This window comes from Macaca mulatta, chromosome 15 (genome assembly GCF_049350105.2).
Source record: "Macaca mulatta isolate MMU2019108-1 chromosome 15, T2T-MMU8v2.0, whole genome shotgun sequence".
NCBI lineage: Eukaryota > Metazoa > Chordata > Mammalia > Primates > Cercopithecidae > Macaca > Macaca mulatta.
Window position 1 is genome coordinate 80,687,674 of NC_133420.1, and position 21,102 is coordinate 80,708,775.

Genomic DNA, 21,102 nt, shown 5'->3' on the forward strand with positions numbered 1-21,102 from the left:
GGTGATTTACAAATCTACATCTCTTCCAGTCTCCAGGATTCTAGTTCCACTTACCTGAATGCCATGTTGATACTTTAAACTCAGCACATCCAAAACCAAGCCTAGTATTTGCAGCCCCAGACTTTAAGCAGTCCTTCCCCCAGCACATTGATGAACGTACAGACGCTGCTATACAACAATTCCCCTTTCTCCAGCCTCCTCTGTCTTCCTCCTCATCCCCTTCACCTACCCCTCTCCCTCCCTCCAATCAGTTGCCTGTGCCACCTATTCTGCTTCTGCTGTGTAGCTTCCTTCTGTTCCCTCTCTCTTCTAGAGCCCCCATAGCCCCCATTCAGACTCTTCTTCCTGCAGTCTTCTACGTGATACACAAGTGGGACCCCAGTCTGCTTCCAGGTCTGGCCAGGCCAGTTCCTCTGTGGCATGGGTCTCAGTGTGCCAGGACACATGCAATAAAACAGTTGAACGTAAGGTAGGAATGATGGTTTGGGATTGGTCCTTGAGTAGACTCCAGACAGCTGGAGCCAGTGAAGGCTTTTGAGCACGAGATGACTGAGGTTTTACAGTTTTCAAAGTAGTTACACATACTTATTTGATCCTCATAATACTCCTATGAGGCACTGAAGGTTTATGGGCATTTTAGGGAAAAAGGGGAACTGATGGTTGCTGTTAAAGGATAGGAGAGAAAGCCAGATTACCATCATTTCCTCAACAGATGAGAGGAATTTAGGATCTCTTTATGTCTAATTAAGTGGGATATAGATGGGTAAGCCGGTCATTCGGATAAGAATTAAATTTAGCAGTCTGAGGAGAGCAGTGGGAAATATGACCAAATACCTAATCTCACACAATGGCCATCTAGAAAAAGAAAAATAAAGAAAATAAAAGATGAGATGACTAGTCTGTGTGGAAGACTGAATGCTCTCAGCGTATCTGTTTTATTTTGTCCTTTCAAATCGGGATCAGGTAGGTTTTAATTTCTTCTATCTTTTACGAAATGATTTAACATGTTCATGGTTCCTACTTTTGAATGAAAAGTGTATACATTGAAGTGGCTGGTGGATTATACTTCAGATTACACGACATCCTGGTAACTGGAGGATTTCTGAATCTCTGTGCATGCTATGTAACAGGATCAGATGATCATCTTCACATTAGGCACCAGAATCCTTCCTCTCACACGCTTACTTACAATCTACAAAGTGCATTCACATCAACTACAGGAGTTCCTGGAATCAGTATATCATCCCTGTTTTAGGGACAGGGGACTGCTAAGTTTTTGATTTTCACAGGGAGGATGGGAGTTTATAAAGCATCTTCAAATGTAAGAGATATATCCCCTAACAGTTAAGAGGTTTTTGGAACCTTTTAAATATTCAGTTAGATCAGTGATTGTCAACTCTGTCTATACATTCAAATTACCTGGGAAAATTGCCAATGTCTGGGCCTCTCCCCAGACCAACCATATCAGAATCTCTCCTGGGGGTGGAGGCTGCCAGCCACCCAGATATTTTGTTTGGAATTCCCGAGGTGATTTTTATGCAGAAGAGGGTTGAGAACCCTAAATTAGACAAGCATTTATGGGTGAATTCACTGGATGACTTTCTTGAACCAACTTTTATCTTTACTCTGTCTTAGACTTACTGGCTTCAATGGGCTCCAGACCCCACAAATTCAAAAGCAATATTAGTTTTTCCTCTCAGTCCCTTTCTTTGAGATTGCATGGAAGACTGTAGTCACGAGGCAAAACTGTCAGCTGCCGTGAATCCAGGGAAAGACAAGAGGTTGGTTTCTGGAACGAGGTAGGGAAATGTCAGCCTTGCAGGGAGAGAGTAATAATTGCTGATGTTTATTGGGCACCTGCTACCTGTGTGGGGTACTGTGCTGAGTAGGTTGCATGACTTGTTTTATTAAACTTCACAATGATCCTTTGAGGTACATGCCATTGTTGGTCCCTGTTTTACAGGCAAGGAAACTGGGGCACAGAAAATGACAGAAAGGTTACACTGGTGGAACCAGGGTTGAAATCCAGGCAGTCCATCTCTTAACCACTATTCCTGTGGTTATCAAACATTGGTGTGTATCAGACTTACCTAGAAAGCTAATAAAATACCCAGAGGTCTATACTTATTGAAGTAGGAGGGGCCAGAGACTTCATAATTTTAACAAGCGTCCAGCTGATTTGGCTACTGACCAAACGTGGGAAGCTACTGAATTACGGTATACTTGCTTCCAGATAAGGAAATAGGCACCCCTAGATTAAGAAGAAAGGGGGTCCTGGGCAGAGGGTTTTGACCTTGGTAAGGAACAGAACAGATCTAGGGTGAGACCAACATACAGACTCTCTCCAGGGCCTCATATTGGGGAGATCAGTAAATAAAGGCAGGAATATTCCACATCAGAGGACAGGGAATGAGAGGGTTCCATAATCATATTTCTGCATCTGAATCTTAAGCCTAGCTTTGCTCCCATTGGTTAGATATTGGAAAGACTCTGATACAGCATTGCGTCAAACCTAAGACACTATAGATTGAAGTGACATTCTTATTTTATATACCATTATGAACCCTTTAAAAAATCCCACTCACTAAACTATGGCTGCTATAATTATGAAATTCATTCAACTTGCTACAATCAGAAAAAAAGTGTGTATCTTAGGATCGATGAAATACGGTACAAGCTGTGAACTGCAATGAACTTGGTTCTGAAGCTGTGGAAATCACTCAGCACACTGGGGAGGCTCCTGCTAACCAAGGCCAAAAACATAGTTCAAACAACATGGAAAATAATCTGTACTGCATATTTCAATATTTGTTTGCTATAAGCACTGAATATGCATACTTGAAAAGTTGAGAAGGTAGTATCACCTTTTAGGTTTTGGTACTCAGTTTTCTTACCGGTAAAATGGGTTGTGGTCAGGCTTATATGACATAACATACATAAACAAATAGCACAGTACTTGGTACCTAGGAGGAGACTGAAATTAACTTCTTTTTCCCTTTTGCTAAGTCTAAAGACATTTTCATGCTGTTTGCAGTCAATTTCAGGGAAGGAGGAAGGAAAGTAAAAGTGGTAATTGGCCAAAATTAGAATGAAAGTCAGAAGGACCATGTGATTTAAAACATAAATACCTATTTGATGCTGTTCCAAAGCAAATCTACTTTATGAGGTGAGGCCAGGCTATAATCAATTTTGTACTAATGCTGTGTAAAGAGCTACATGCACAGTGGAGACTATTTGTTTATAATTAGGAAAAGAAATTCTATACACCAGATTCCAATGCCTGATTTAAAATCTGATGCCTTAGCAATCTGATTACTAAAGAAACAATATAAAGAATTGATGTGACATTTAATTCACTTTAATATAACTTAGGAGTTATTTTTTCAAATTATGGTTTTTAGTATAAAATGATATACTGAGGAATTTCAGATATGGCCTGATTATTTTCTGAAGACCACAGTTAATATTTAATCAATCAGGGCAGATACATTTAGACCCTTAACGCTACATCTTTTACCACAGGGCAGATACATTTAGACCCTTAATGCTACATCTTTTACCAGCGTTTTTAGCTGTTTTCAAAGGGAACTTCACATGTGGAGCCCATATTAGACAATGTGAAAAGCTGCAAGAATTAGGGCAAAGAGATCTGCTAGCATCCCATGGAAAGATTCGTAACTGTGGCATGAATCTAAGGAGTGGAGTAGGACACTGTTTGGTGAGAAAACAGATAAAGATCACACATGGGAAACTACTACAGTCTCAGATAATGATAGTCACTCAAAGGTATAAAAATGACTGCCGGTTATGGGCTCTGTGTTACACGAGGGAGGTAAAGCTTTCAAAAGCACAGGATTTCCACCCCCACTCCGCTTTTTTTTTTTTTTTTTTTGAGACAAGGTCTCACTTTGTCACCCAGGCTGGAGTGTAGTCGCACCATCTTGGCTCACTGCAGCCTCCATCTCTCCAGCTCAAGCAATCCTCCCACCTCAGCCTCCTGAGTAGCTGGGACTACAGGCATGCACTACCATGCCTGGCTAATTTTTGCATTTTTTGTAGAGATGGGGTTTTGCCATGTTGCCCAGGCTGGTCTTGAACTCCTGGGCTCAAGTGATCCTCCTGCCTTGGCCTCCCAAAGTGCTGAGACTACAGGTATGAGACACCATGCTGGCCAGGCCAGGATTGCCCTTTTGAAATAGCCTCTATTTATTTTCAAAAGTTTGCTTAGAGTGAATAAAGGGTTAAGTCACAACAGTTTGGCAGTCTCTTCAGAAAACTTGGGCCTCAATTCACACCTTGCTGAGTGACAGAAAGTTCTTAACTTTTGAGGATACAGATACATTTGTTGCTCCTGAACTTCGATAATTTTGGAAAAATAATCCCTAACTATAGGTCGAAAATTTTAACTGGGGGGCCTTGAATAAATTTACTAACTCTTTCACACTTTCATTCAGCAAACCTTTGTTGAGCACCGACTCAGTTCCAGGCCCTGGTTCTATGCTACACAGTGGGATCTAAAGAACCCTAGCACCCAGCTGGCACTTTATAAGAGCCTCTGAGGCCTCAAGAGGTACAGCAAAGGGAGCTCACACGAGGTTTTTGCTACCAGTAACTATGTAGCCTTGCAGCTGGATGTTTAGGCCTCTTTGTCATCACTACTGCTGCTGCTGTTGCTACTGCCTTCGTGGCTTCTCACCAGGAGAGGTGTAATAATCTTACAACTTTTGGCCTCCCTTCTCCAGGCCTTTCCACTCTATGTGGCCATCACAGCTGTCTTTCTAAAACAAAAACTTGGGTCAGAGCTTCTGGGGGTGGCCTGCAACACCCTGCATGATCTGGCTGTGCTCCAGCTATAGGGATTCACTCACTGTTCCTTGAACTTCCCTTCCCTTTCCTTCTTCTGGGCCTTTGCCGGTGCAGGTCCCTCTGCTGGGAATACCCCCTCTTCCCTCTCTTATCTGCCTGATGAACTTCCATTGAGTTATTCTCTGCTAGGACAGTGCCTGGGACACGTCAGGCAGAAAAATGCCAGCATCCTTCCCATTCTTTGTTTTCTTCTTTGTGCTACTACAGAACCTCATATCCTCTGCTCAGCCTCAGTCTATTATTTTTTTTAAAACTTTGTTCGGTGCCTGTGAGCTTCCTGGGGAGTAAGACTCTGTCTTGTTCATCTTTGTGTTTCAAGGAAAGTGACTGGCAGAGAGCAGGCCAATCCACGACAAAGCATGTGTTGACACATATAATAAAGACAATAAGGACATTGGTTAGCTTTCCATAAAGCTAAACGTGTTTAGTTATTTTTTTCTTCTGAAATCACGTACCTGGGACTTTTGGCTTTTTCAAATGACCTTTAATTTCTTGTACTGGTAAAAGAAAATGGGAGAGTTGAGACATGAATGAACTCTGCCTCGGTTCAAATCTGTACCCTTCCCCTACTGACTGAGAGATCTTAAGCATGTTACATAACCTCTCTGTGCCTCAGTTTCCTTGTCAAGATGGAAAATTGTCATGACTCCGTCCATAGAGTTCTTTTGGGAATTAGATAATTTAATGCGGTGTCTATAAAGTGCTCCTTACATTGAAGCAAGTACTCTCTTTAGTATTGACTAATGTTATTTCATTGATGAAACTATGGTGATAGAAATTTATTTTATTAGCATCCTTAGTTAACAATACAAAAAATTAGAAATTTTATCTCTATTTTCCATAACTCCTACCTACCTGCCAACCAGCTTTATTTTTCTTCTGAAATTTTAATAGTCTATGAAATTCAAAAGTCTGAGAATCACTGCTGTAAATCATCTAGAACTCTCAATTGGGCAAAACCCACTGATCGAGTTTCTTAAAATCAAGATCCTGGAGTTTGCAGCCAAAACAGTCCTGCTTAATAAGAGTCCCAGCACCAGCAAACTGAAGTTAGCCAACCCTTTGTGGGAAAACCTACTGTCATTAGCCTTCTCTAGGCAGCGGACTGGCCTTTTATTTGCCTGAAAGAGGGCTGGTTGAAAGGTTTTACTACTTCAGCATAGCTCCAGATTGAAAAGACAGGTGTTTATGTATCAAATAAACACAGAGACAAAGTAATACACTCATTAAGCTTAGGTTTCAGTATTCCTAAAAAAGAGGATTTTAGGAAAAAAAGGCAAAAGTCAAAGAAATGACCTTAATATAAATCTGTAGAGATTTAGAGTTTTTCTAACACATTCTTTCTCGAATCCCTATAAATAATGAATTAATGTGTCTATTTCTTTAGGCAGAAACCCCCTTACATCAGCAATAGTTAAATATACAGTTTAAAGAAAATAATATCATGACAGCAACATAAAACCGATGGAAAGTACTAGCCAATTAATTCCTGTCTTCCTCACCCCTGTCCCAAATCCTTACTGATATTCTATGTAGAGGGACTCATCTTTAGGACCATGTCTGTTTTGTTCAACACAGCATAGCAAATACCTAGCACAGTGCCTGATACATAGCAGGCTCTCAATGAAGATGCTATTTTGCACTGAGGGAGGAAAGAAAGCTAGCACTTCTTGGAGACCTGCTACATGCAAGATCCCATATGAAGTTATTTTCACACATACATCACCAAATTATCCACATTTTTCATTAATAGGGAAACAAGATAAATGAGTCTTATTGGTACGACACAACTCTAGGGAAGATTTTAGTTTACACAACTTTACAGATTTTAGTTCTCTGTTCTTGTCAGGTCACCTTGATATTTATAAGCCAACAACGATCTTTGAGTTTTAACTCAAGATTGTTTTGCAGCAGCTTCATTCGATCCTCGGTTTCTTCTGCACGTGACATTTCAACATTTGAATCCCTCTCTACCAAAGCCAGCATGATGGCTGTTATTGAAAGGTCCTTAAGGGGCCACACAGTATAATACAGGAGAATGAACTCAACAGAAGGAGAACAGACTCAAAGCAAACAGCACAAGATTCCGGTATCCAGATCCTATGTACTAGGTGCTCCTGATAAATATGACTCGAATCTCTTTACAGACATTTATATTTTAAATTAAATTATCTGCAAAATGAAAGGGCTGGAATAGGCAACTAATTAATTTATTCAAACAACAAACTTACATTGAACACTTTTTCTATATCAAACTCTTTGTCTGGTGCTAGAGATACAAAGATATTCAGGACAAAATAAAACAAAACCCCTGCCTTCAAAGAGATCCCAGTCAACTGAGGTCACATTCTGCATGCATCGAAGATTCCCTTTAATTCTGAAATGCTATGAATCTATGGGCTGGGAATTTAAATGCCAATTAACTTCATAACAGTAATTTCAAAGCATGTTTGTTATCTCAGACCAGCTACAAGCCCCAAATAAGAATTAAAAGTGTGTGGTGTATTAGGGAAATTAAATTAGATCTCAGTGACAAATGGTTATAACAACTAGAATAAAAGAACCAGCTAGTTCTGAAAACGTTCCCTTCAAATCTCACTTAAGAACACCTGAACAGTAGGAGTTCTTACTGTTTCCATTACTCTTTTTCATTCCTGGTTCTATTGATGAAGTACAATATTCTAACAATACTCTTACAGACTTCAGATGGTGACTGAGATGACAGCCAGCAAAGGAGGCTGAGAAATCAGACACCCTACCATACCTTACTATGGGAACAAAGTGAGGTATATTTATTTTATTAGACAGTTTGAATTTATTATAGGTTGCTCACAATTTCCTGTCTCATTTCTTTAGTGCTCTTGGAATTTATGTCAGGATGTCTTAGGTTATCACACTCTTTTCATCCCAACATTTATGCCAACAAACTGAATTGACTTAGAGAAAGTCCCTGGACAAAAATTGAAGGGGAAAATACCCAAAGCTTTAGCTGGAGAATGGCAGAAGCTTTGGAAAAAAATCTGAAAAAGCAATGAAGATGAAAATGGAAACTCCGTGAAAATTAATGTAGTGTAGAATTGGCAAACATACTACTTATTTCTTTAAACAAATAGAAGAAAGAACCCGCTTATGAGGTGCACCCAAATAATTCACAGGTGGTGAAACTATTAGAGTCCGGCAATTTCTTGCCTCAGAAGTGGAATAAATCTCCTGTATTATAAATGGCATATGCTCATGCACGTGATTTTTCTCCTATTCCCTTTCTTTCAACTATCCTCCTTTTGATACACAAGGCCATTTTGGTCCTATTGTAATTAATTTATTTTAATAAGAACTTTAGGTATAATTCTAATGAGGATGGGAGATCCAACCTTGTATAGTAATTGCACTGACAGAAATGTAATTCCAAATGGAATATATTTGTTTTTTGCATGGATTTTGGTTGTTGCAAAGAAAGCACAATGTAGTAGAAACTATGTACAGATTGTAATCTGGCAGCAGATTCCCCAGTGATAGTGGGGAATCTCCATTTATTATTCATTCACCCACATTTATTGAGATCAAATTACCAGGCAGATGAAAACTCTCTAGATATTGGTCACACATAATGATAATCCTCTCAAAGATAACAATTTATCTTGAGAATAGTTTTTCCCTAAAGAATATTAACTAAAAAAATTGTTCCAATGTGTTCTGTTGCACAAACTCAGATTATGAACTCTACAAAAAGTAAAAATAATTTTTCATGTTCAGAGTCAAATAGTGACTGATAATTTGAAAATAACACATTCATAATCTATGGAAAGCCATGATTTACATTTACACAGGGATAAAAGGGTTAAACAAACAGCATCTAAGCAAGTGCAGAGAGTTATTTACAAGATGAATCAGCTTGTGGGGAAATTGAAAATAATAATGTCCATCATAAAACTTGCCTACAGAAGAGCTGTGTTTTGAAAAATTAAAAAACAAACAACTCTTGACAACAAAATGTCCAACACACTACCAAGTTCCTCACTGTAGAGATTGTGTCTTAATCTCTCATGGAACCTTTGTCTGTCTCCATGGAAGCCTGGCTCTACCCACTGGCAGACAGTTGGTGACAGAGAAATGATTTTCACATGAATGAGAGTAATCACCTGAATTGTTACAGTACTTGGGAGTTTCCAGAACACCTCGACATCTAACAGTGCCTTTGCCTGTCGCAGCATCCTGGAGAGCTGGGTGCAATGGGCAGTAGAGCATGGATGAGCAGATAGAAGCTGAAGGGAATTGTGTGACTGGGCCACGGTCATGGAGCTGGAATCAGTGCTGCTGCCCAGATGGTTCCATTCCAAAACCACTGTGTTTTTGTTTGTTTGTTTGTTTTGGAGATGGAGTTTTGTTCTTGTCACCAGGCTGGAGTACAATGACTTGATCTCAGCTCACTGCAACCTCCACCTCCTGGGTTAAAGCAAATCCATCGTAGCCTCCCAAGTAGCCAGGATTAGAGGTGCCTGCCACCACCCCCAGCTAATTTTTGTATTTTTAGTAGAGACGGGGTTTCACCATGTTGGCCAGGCTGGTCTCGAACTCCTGACCTCAAGTGATCCACCCTCCTCGGCCTCCCAGAGTGCTGGGATTACAGATATGAGCCACTGCACCCAGCCTAAAATCACTGTTCTTTCACGGCACTCAAACACCTCCAAGAAAAATGTGTTAAAGACTGTTTAAAACTAGGGATATTCAAGAAGTGTGGTTTGCTTTGTATACCGCTGTACAAGACATTTGTTTTCTTTGCCTTTGGGAGTCTGTTCCCCTCTCTGTGAATTGTTCACTCTGATTTTCGGACATTCTGCCCTTGGAGCAGTTTCAGTGTTGCACCCTGGTTTCAGCTTCTCAGAGTCTTTTTCTGTTATATTTGCCTTCCCCTTGGATCTGTGTGCTTCTGTGTCCTTGGCCTCACTGTTTGATCCCACTCTGTCCCAGGAGATTCTAACTGTTTCACCACAGCCTTGCCTCTTTGGTTTTCTTTCCTCATTTTCTACCACTCTCTCATCCACTTCCAGATTCTATGTTTTAAAAGTGGACCCATTTTCCTATATTCCCTGTAGTACTGACACATACCCCCAACTACTTATCACAGTTTAGGTATGCAGTCAATTGCAAACCACAAAGATCAAACCACCATTAGGATGATGTGGCATCTTGTTAGTTCTCTTTTCCCATATAATAAATGGAAAATGGTATTAGTACTTACTTATGAGTAAGTACTGGCACGCATAGCATCCAAATTTGAAGCATATGTTATTTTTTAAAAGTTTTCAGTATAACAAACAATACCTTTCCCCAAATTTCAGGGTTTTCACAAAACAAAGTTTATTTCTTGCTCATGGTTAAATGAATGTTCACAGTGTAAGTCTGTGAGAGTGACACTGAGGGGCCGTGCTCCATGTAGTCATTCAGGGACCTAGACTTCCATTTGGTGGCTTTGCCATTCCTTAGAGTCATGAAGTTTCTTCTAGTGGATTCTCTGCATCCAGCAGGCAGGTAAAGAGAGTGTTTGATGCTTGGAGGATCACATAGAGCTGAGGGATCAGGCCTACAAGTGCGGTATAGTACTTCTAGCTATTTTTCACTGATGAGAATTACACAGCACCATCCAATCACAGGGAAGGCTGGCAAATACAGTTTATCATTGTACCCAGTGGTAAGAAGAAATAGGTTTTAGTGAATCCACAGCATTGTCTCTGCTAACATGAGAATTTATTATAAGTACTTTCAAGTTTTATAAAACTGTGACTAATGTAAATATCATTTTCTTCCTGAGGACAAGTTTTGAAAAAGGAAAAATACTTGAGAACTAAATGGATAAAAAATATATGAAACATCCAAAATGATTCATTCTAATTAACAAGAGCAAAAGGGGTTGTTATTTAATTGTTGTTCAGTGTGTGGCTATGTATATTTAAGAGACAGAGAAAGGAATACAGAATATATTCCTCTTTTGCATTTATTAGGGTTGTTGACTTGGTCTTACTAAAACCAGAAATAGTGAAATGCCTCACATGTAAAATGAATGCTTACATTTTTCCTTCCTACTTGTACTTTTCCTTGTTTTCACCTTTTCTTGCCAAGTCATTCTTATTTTTCCACTTATTTATTCATTCACCCACATTTATTGAGATCAAATTACCAGGCATTCTGAAAGAGGCAGGAATAAGTCACTCCTTCTGCTGCCCCCCACGGCTTTGTGGGACAGACAGAAGTATAAGATAAGTAGGAGACGGGCAGTGGCACAGATAAATGCAAAGCAGCCCAAGAACTATAAAAATTACATATACAATATTTGAGAGATTACAATGAATCATTTATGCCTTCTGACAAGCAATTACTAAGTGCTGACTATACACATAGCTATATATGGGTAGAATTTGGGATGAGACTCTCTGAACACAGAAATTACGGTATTTCTCCTAATAAAGGTTACAATTACTTCATGAGATAGTGTATATTTCTGTAATCAAAACAAAGAATGCCTGTGAATACAGCAAAACATTTCAATGGATTTATAAATACTGAGTTTCTTGGGAAAGACAATAAACAAAAAGCCCAAGGTCACTGTTGGCTGTAGATTACGGCCATTGGGTATCTTCTTGACGGGGCCAGAAAACTTTTAACTAACTGCCCTCCACGCTGGGTCCTCCAGTTAACAGAGTCCCTGAGAGGCGAAACAGAACAGTTAAGCTTTATTCAATGTAGGTTTTAATCTTGAAGTTCGGGAATTGGGGAGATTTAGTCATTTATTTTTGAGCTCATGGAAAGAAGGGGTTGATAGCAACAGCTTACCCCAGTTAGCAGGCAGGCTCCCCACACAGCTGTGCTGGCCTATTTCAATTAGGATCCTTTAGGACTTACATCACCTCTGGTATGCCAGTCCTAAGCTGCTCATGAGCCAGTACTGCCAATCAAGCCAAAATTCAACCACATGGTATGGTTTTTATGATGTAGACAGAAAATGACATGCACTTGTCTCATTCTGGTGAAAACACAAAGTTTGAAGCCAGCTCTCTAAAAGAAGAAAATTAGTAACAATGACAAGACTCTAAAACTTGATTGAGACACATTTTCCTGTGACTATCTCAACACACTTAACCAGTAGGTTATTCATGGTGATTCAAGGAATGCCCTCACTCAAGAAAAGGCTCCAGTCCTTATGCTATGAAGAGGTCATTTCTGGGTCACTCTACTCATGAGACCACAGAAACAGTAGAATACGCTTACTGAGAGGAGGGCACAATTAAACGTATATAGCCGTACCTGAGAGTGTGTCATTCCTGCAAACTGAAAGATACATGCATTAAAAGCAGAGCTGCCACTTGACCAAAGAAACAGAACTACATATACGAATTTAGGAATCACTGAAAATATGAAGAATTAAAGAACCCTTTGATAGTCTCTGTAAGTCATTTTTTCTTTTCGTTTAGTTCACATATCTACACGGCACTCTACTAGGTCCTTCGGGAAAAGCAGAAATTCATAGGACACTGTATTTTTCCTGGAAGAATTTAAAATTATTTTCTGAGTAAGCCATAATAAAGGGGAGAACCAAAACACCCAGACCATGTCTCATGCTAATATAATCCCCAAACAAAATACAGCCCAAATAAACTAAGTTTAAAAAAAATGAGTAACTTGTATAGGGTTAACCACACTTAACTGATAAAAATGGAAAACCCTAACTGTAATTTTGTTAGTAGGATATAAGAATAAACTTTGTGCACCTCCTAAGTTTGAGTAATAGCCTACTGCATGGTGTGCTAGAAGACTGCTCTCCAAATTATACATACATAATAGTAAAGGGCACCAACATGTATTAAAACATACAAATGTACAAACACATACATGCATTTATTTATTCATTTTCTTTGTCTCTCAAAATACTTCAATATCCATATACATTTTCAAGGAAAAATGTTCCTGGTATAACAAGATTCTTCTGCAGTTCACTAGTGACCACTATTGGACACTCTTCCCTCAACTTAAATGAAGCAACATAAATGGTGTATGTGAAAATAATAATGGGGACCAGAAAGTGGTCCTGAACACACTGAAACACTAAAAACAGGAGCCTGAGAAAACAAAAATGTAGCTGGCCATATCTAGATAAGAAACTTCACAAAAACTTGAAGAAAGTGATTTTTAAATTTTAAATGCTTCATAGTGCCCTTTAGATCTATGTGAAAAGTCTTCAAGCTTGATTTAAGGACAAGCTAGGCTTGAGAATAAGAAATCTGTGTGGAGTGAACAATTATAGAAAGGTGCTTGTGCATGCACATGAACACACACAGACATACAAGCTGCTGGAACAGGCTGTGTTCTCCTGTAAATAAGGGACTTAACATTCATTCCACAAGCTAATGGTGCTTCTCCCCATCCAAGATAGATCCACTTAGATAATAGTGGGAGAGAGTGCCAGAGGGACTGAAGGGAATGGGCTATTGTGTTTGACTAGTTGCCATGTATAAATTAGTGCAGAGAAGAAAAAGAAATTCAACAGAAAAACACATGTACTTTATTATAATTCCTAGTGTTACTCTTGCAACTCTCACAATAGCAGGCGAAAGAGCTTAAAACTACTTAAAAGAAACAAAAGGCAAATGCAAATTTGATTAAACGCCTTTCTGACAAGAAGTGATTTGACTTCAAGTGTAGATGGACACATATATCAATGGCCGGTCATGGTTTTTGCCACATTCTTTTTGAGCTAAACAAATTGGGACAAAGGAGAGAGAATAAAAACGAGAGAGCAGGATGGGAGGATTGGGAAAATGGCATTATGTAGTTTAATTTCACCTGAATATCAAATGAAATCTCTTGATCAGTATGACTTGTCCTATTGTGTCCAGAATATAAGAGAAATCTATGATATATGTTCTTTGCATGAAAATATGGGTGGTAACCTAAAATAGATTCAAGACACAGGAAGCCCATTCTCTCAGAAGTAAGTTCCAAGAGGAAAGGATTTTGACAGAATGGAGGCTGAACAGCCTTCAATATTTATATACACTGAAGAACCTAGTCATGATACAGATGATTCAGTTGTCAATGAAATGAAGGATATTTTGATAAGGTAGAAACTGGACTTGCCACTAAATGGACAGGATTTTTTCCAATTAAGTTACAGAGACCTTTAGAAATTGCCCAAAGTAAGTCCAAAAATAGACAGAATCCTTGCAATGTGTAAATGAAAAAAAAAACCAAAAAAACCCAAAAAACTATAGGAAAAACAAACCCCTCAATTCAATTTCTCTATCAAGCTTGAAGGTTGAGTTGATGATGCTACAGTTGTAGTTCTAAATCAAGTACAGAACAGGCTAAAGGTCAGTCTCTTAAGCCAATAATTAAATTTAATGTTAAAGGGGGCCGTTAATGAGCAAGTCTAACAAGCGCTCATGATATTGTACATATCTTTAATGATCAAGATGATGCAAAAAGCCTAAATATCTCCAACAAAGGGTACAGGCTAACCTGCACCACTGTTTTCACTGTTGCTAAATATTTACAACCACCATACAAAGCAAACATGCCCTATTCCCTCCATTATTTGACCTTTGGGTTCAAATGCAAGCTTATTTCATTACCTGAAAAACGGGTTCAAAAATGTCTTATTTGTATGATTGTTGTAAGGATTCATTGTAATGATCTCCAAACAACTAGCCATATTCATACAGAAAATACATGACAGCAATTACTAATGCTGTTATTGCTTTGCAAAGGGATATATGTAAACACCAGTCAGTTCCTTCTTTTGTAGCATAACTCTCAGATTTCCATTTCATTTAAATGCAGGGGTAAAACAAACCTAGGTTTGTTTTAATTTTATCTTTATAATACAATAATTGTAATTTAAACATGATACGTTTTAAGTCCTTCTGAAATAAGCATACATACCTTTTCATTCCACATAAGTCAAATTATATGCTCAAATATATATATGAATATTCAAGATATCAGAGTGGGATATAATGCATTTACCAAATGGATAGCAAAACAATCTATTCCTGAATGGGAAAGTTTTATTAAAGTATAATGAGATCATGCTTCCATATGAAAATATCAAAAAAAGTAATGTGTACTGGTAATTTGCTTTATGATGCAATATAATGGGAAAATAACACACACTTAAAAAAATCACAAAGAAGGAAAGATGAGACAAACTAATGGTGTATACAAGTAACACATCCCATATGGAAAAAATGAGACACCTTTCATAAATCGCTTGCTCCACAAGTCATAAAGCATACCCAAACATTCTGTTCTTTATATTTTTCAGAACAGCTAAAACCTACAGTTCATTCATGCTTAAAATGTAGTTTGCCTTTAAATTTCTATGAAAAATGTATTAAAAATATATTTCTATATTTATAGCACCTGCAATGCAGCATTATAATTTCTTAGCTACAAAGATGCAAATCATTAAGAAGTGGGAACGTATAAAATATCTAATCTGTCTGATTACTCTATTTGATGAATCTCCTGGACTTTTTCAATTTGTACCAAATGGCTTGCTTCCCTACTTCAAAATTATAGGGCAGATCAGATGTGTCAGAATCTAATCAGAACAAAACATTCCTTCCCCATCAAGGAATCAATGCAACCTATTCATTTGCTACATTTTTACCTTGTTCTCTTCTTGCCTTGTTACCTTCTGAGGAAGTTCTGGCATGTTATAAATGTGACAGGAAAAACTACAATCACATTTGTTTGGATCAGTGTGTGCAAATTTTGGAATCAAACCTTTAGATGAGGTTTACTAAGCTGCCTGCCCAGAACACTCTGGTTTAAAAAAATGTGCATTGCTATTAATATTTTGAGTGTAGATTTATTTTGGACAGTAAATGTTCATTTTCTGCCCATAAAACCAAGTATGAGTCACAACGGAACATTTACTTTGAGTCAAAAATGCAATGTGTACTGATGTTCAAGAGCAGAGCATCTTATCACTATGACTGTGACAATCAGCCGTACTAAAAGTCATCATTCTTTTTTCTTCTTTAAAAGTAAATTAGAGATCAAAGACCATAATCCTCAATTCATAAATCCTAGCATTAACTTCTATCCATAAATGACTTGCAGTAATTATGAACTATAATCTGGGTTGGCTGCAAAGAGCCTCTCATTCCCCTGTTTACCTGGCTCCTTAGTACATGTGCATAGCGGAAAATAATTCATTAAAGGCAGTACGGGCAAGCCCGGCAAAGCGTATCCTTCAAAAAGTTCGGAACACCACAGTGAGTGAGTTTGATTTCAGGATGTCTGTTATCCAAATTCCGAGCATACACACCACCATGTATACAGTCCTCAGCTCCCACACTCCATGCAGTATGTCCCAAAGTTCATGTCTCAGTATCAGTATTACGATATAGCAGTAACTAATTCCAGAAAGTCCTGCAGACTTCATCTTGCTTGGGAAGTTGGGGTTCAAAGTTCTGGAAGGAGTTTTCTCTCTTTGTAATCATGTACATTATTTCACCTGGAGCTTTCAGATAAAGACACACACACACACACACACACACACACACACACACACACACACCCCAGCACCCAGACTCAATGGCAATAGCAATGTATTGAAATGAAAAGGCATTTACCAGGAGCAGGAAAGCCAGAAAGAGGAGCAGTGTGCCAGGAGTTGCCCGACGGCAGCATTCCATGCTTGGATCTTTGCCGGAATCCGAATCGGACACTGAATAAGCTGCTAAGTGCTCCTCTGCCTGCTGTCACATCCAGTACTGGTGCTAACACTCCAGTCCTGCCTATCAGCTTCCATCAGCCCCGCTCACATTTCCTGACCGAGGGGTGGGTGGGTGGATGGGTGGGGGGGTAAGCTGAATGGAATCTCTCTCGGAGCAGGCAGCCAGCCAATCAGGCTCCTGCTAATCAGACATGCTGAATAACAAAGCCAGGAGGACAGAGAAAGTGTAACAGTGCGAGCAAAAAAGGGGGAAAAGGACGAAAAAGAAAGGCGAGCGAGCAGCAGAGCGAGAAGGGAAATGCAAAAGATGCAGAATTGCAAAAGATGAAGTCAAGCACTGTGCTTCCCATGGACCTGGTTAGTTCTTTGTGAGATGCGTTTCTATTTGCCATTTGCCTGTGCTGATGTCTGTTGCTTTGTAAAGTACAGTAGCTCCCTGTGACTGTGTATTGTTCCATTCAGGAGAGAAACTTAATCCCTGTCAATATATAACATATGCCATAAAGGGAAAGAACCATAGACAAAAACCGACTTAATGTGCCCTGTAAATGTGTTCTGTACAACTGTTTTATTTCGCCTCCATAAAGTTCCTCTTTACTTTCTCTCTTGACTTGGAAAATAAACACTCTATACATTTTCTGAAGGTGCCTCACTAAGCCTAAACGGTGGCATAAGTTATTTTGTGTTATTAAGGACTTAATTTGGAAGAAAAACAAAAAAACAAAAAACAAAAAAACCCACAAAGCAAGTTGCTTCTTCGTAAAGTGACAATTTAAGGCACTTAAGATTTGCTAATTGTAAAGGCACAATTAGAAATTTAGATCCCCCAGTTTAAAAAGAAGCCCTCAACAAAGACTCCAGGATGAGTGGGGTTGAAATTTGGGGTTGAGGAGCAGCCTGGTTTTGATGCACTGCCAACTCTCAACTATCTGCTTTAGCCACGGGAGAGAAAGAAAGGATGAATTAAATCCTCAGTTAATCCCCAAACCTTCTTTTAACCAAGTTTCAGCTTCCTCTGCACCTCACCCACATCCTTTATCAGAGCTGCTATAATACAGAAAAGGGTGAACTGAGTTTTACCTCATTTTTCCGTCCACTATTGCAAGAGGGTTGGACGAGATGACCTTGGAGGCCAGTCCAACCCTGAAGGAAGTGCTAATGAGCAGTGAAATGACAACAAGGCCAGCAACAGCAACGAGAAGGTCAGGAAGCTTCTGAAGCTGCTTAATCCACCAGCAAGGGAGATTTGACTCTACCAGAGGAAGGTTTTATTACAGTTTTAGAAAAGTGTCAAGTGTCAAACAAGGATGTATTTCCCCTTATCTGCAAAGGAAATCGTTGAGTTTTGAAAGAATAAAAGAGCAGCCTTGGCCTTACATTGCCATAGGTGTGTCACCAGGACGTTTTCCCTTTACAGACCTCCTGAGAGCCCAGAAATATATGCGGTGGACGCACAAGACATTTAGAATTAACGTTCTTTCCTTTCATTATTAAAAAGTACTGAGAAGAGATATGAAATACACAAATATGGAAAACCTGATCAAGCCATAATGGGCATGTGAATACAGGCAGGTCTGCCTATATACATACCTGCTGTGTTGCTTTTCAAAAAGGTGAAGAAAAGCAGGTTGTTCAACTTTAGGTTACCTACTTCATATGGTATATCAATTAAAGAGAGAGAAACTTTAAAAATCCTATTTTCAAGCTCTTAGGAAAGTCAAGGTCATACGAAGATTCACCTTTGTTCTCAATACTAAGTATGTGGACCTAGAAAAATGGATAGTACAAATCCATAACAAAGAGAGCCTATTCTCAAAATATGTTTTCCCTTTTAGAAAGATTTGTTTTACAAATCTGTCAAAAACTAGCTAATGCTCATAAGCTAAAGTGGATTCACAAGTAGATATAAAAATGCTTAACTTTGTCTTTCCACTATTGCTTTTATCTGAAATCCTCATCACATTAAAGAAAGGTGATTGATTGAAATAAACTTTCATATATAAAGCTATGTTATATGTGTCTTTCTGTTACACACCAGAGCTTTCTGCTAAAGGGTTTATTTTTTTCCCTCCTATCAGAGTCATTAACTGAAGAGTTTCAACTAGTTCTATTAATGGAACATTTTACCTAATACCACCTTCTCCCTCTTCACACATAAACCTTGCTCATGAAGCAGATGCAAAGGGAAGAACAGGTAATGGGAGAAAGAAAAGTAGCAACAATGCTAACGACAAGATACTATTTGTAGAGGAATAGAAAAATAATCAGCATGGTCAGAAAATAACTGGCAACAAGTTGTATGCTAGTCTAGATTCCTTTCTGCTTTGCAAATAAATACTGCCTTGGTATTTTGAGTCAGAAATTTCTGCCTTGGAGTTTTGATGGGCATGCTAATGTACAGCAAGATGGTCACCTCAATGAAGTCAACGAATAATACACTATTTTAAAGTCCAGGCCTCAATCACCTATTGAATGCCTGGAGGATGCCCACCACGTTGTCTCATGCTTCTGATTCCTCACAGCATTGTCTCCTCTTGGGAATACCCAGAGAAACTAGGAAAAGCAATTGCACATCCAGAGCTACACAGTGCAGGGGAAATTACAAATTTACTGTAACTTCAGAAAAGGAAGAACAAAATCAAGTTGGGTTAAGATGATTGGGGAAAGTTTTGGTAATGAACTCATTTTGATAATGGCCAAAATTTACATGCCATCTTTATGGTTTACAATATAAGTTTACAGTTTTTATCTCATTTGACCTTTGTGACTACTTTTTGAAATTAAGTAATCACCCCATTTTATGTATGTGGAAACTGAGGCTCAGAGAAGTGAAGTAACTTGACTGAAGCTTTGCTGGCTAGAACTGGCCATTGAGCCATAAACCAAATTGAAATCCACCCTCATCTCATATTCACATATATGCATTTATATCTATATATGATGTATACACACACATATATTCACATGTGGGCAGTGATGTGGTTGAAGGGGGATGTTTATAGGAAAAGGAAAGTAGGCTACCAGGGTTTACTATGGGTATATGTTACCTGACGATGGAAAGTATCTTATTTTAGCCTCCAGCTTCTATGTCTCTTGACTTTCTCATGTCTAAAACTTTTTCAGCACCTAGGAAAAATAACATAAAACTTTAGGTAATCTAGATCCATATTAGTGGCAGCCGGGAAAAGGCCCCTTATGGCATCTGAGCAGGGCGTTGGCCAAATTCCTTTTTTCCTCTTCAGGTGTCTAAATTAAAGCCGTCTGCAAGTGTGTGAGCAGCAGCACCAGCAGAAGCCGCGGCAGCCGAATAATACTGGTTACTGGCTCCATGCACAACATATTAGGTGAAATGAAAGCAGAATCAAGAGAGAGTGTCAGGGCTGTCTGAAGCATCATTCCAAATGGTATGGATTTAACAATACTTAATTTAAAAAACACCAGCTTGGACAGAAGCAAGCTGTTAACATTCAGTGTGCTTTATGGGAGGAAAGAGTGAGCTAAACTTTCGGTATTTCTCTCCCTGGGGAGAATTCGTTACAAGCCTTGCTCTGGAGCCACCTGTCTCTTTCTTCAGGTTGAGCCTCTTTGCTTAGCCTGTCAGCTGCAGAAACCAGTGTTACAGGGGACACAGGGTCTCCTGGAAAGAACTCAGGGCTGGGAGGATTTCAAGAGCTGGGCAGGGCCTAATCTCCCCTCTTTAAGGAGGTCGTTATGGCAGCATCTGAGCCTTGTTTTCCTCACAGGGATGCAGTGAAGTTTGATTTCCCTGGCTAATTCTGAAAAATAAAGTAAGGGTGACTAAGATAAAAGTATAGGAAGCAGACTGCTATTCTCAGGGGCAGAACTGGAATTTGAGCATTACTCCACAACTTGCCAACTCACCTAGTATCTATTTAACACTAACGCCATTAGAGCATTCATTACAGTTTTCAAATCACCTTTCACACATGGTCTAATGTGACATGAACAGAAACTTTAGGAGTCAGAGACTGATTATTATCCCCAGTTTGCAGATGAGGAAATCAGTCCTCCTACATAGAAAATGGGTTCATCAAAGTTATTAGCAGGCAGGAAATTTGGGGCTCTATCAAAGGCTGTTTGACTTTCCCCAGGACTACCATCTGAGACATTGACAGATGAAAACAGACAATAGACATACACTGAGAGTCTCCCACGTGTAGGCACTTTTCTAAGTATTTTATATGTATTATTTCATGTAATCCTTACAATAACTCTATGGGGTAGGTACATTTATTAACCTCACATAGATGTTTTTAATGATGGATTAGCAGTCAACTTCATCCCAACCGGTGCCTGAAGTCCAGAAACATTTTCTAGACTCCCTTGCAGCTAGGGTACTGGATGGAATTGAGAACTGGCCACTCTGAAGTACTACAAAAATTTGGAAGGAGGAAGTGAGGCAGAAACTACTACACTTTGCTCTCTCTGCTTGTAAAAATGGCTACAAACCAATGAGGTTTTCCTTGTAACCATGCTAA

The 21,102-nt window shown here is 39.0% G+C and overlaps 1 protein-coding gene across 5 annotated transcripts in view; it reads right to left on the bottom strand.

Annotated features, from left to right (window-relative positions):
- ADAMTSL1 (ADAMTS like 1) overlaps positions 1 to 21,102 on the bottom strand; it is a 956,812-nt gene that overhangs the window by 401,585 nt on the left and 534,125 nt on the right. For 2 of the 5 annotated variants that reach the window (XM_028835141.2, XM_001109888.5), the window contains exon 1: positions 16,500 to 16,860. The exons of the other annotated variants lie outside the window; for them this stretch is intronic. In XM_028835141.2, the coding sequence (XP_028690974.2) occupies positions 16,500 to 16,562 (63 nt within the window). In that variant the 5' untranslated portion in view covers positions 16,563 to 16,860. Of the gene's footprint in view, positions 1 to 16,499; positions 16,861 to 21,102 lie in introns of those variants that run through there. 5 annotated transcript variants of the gene reach the window in all.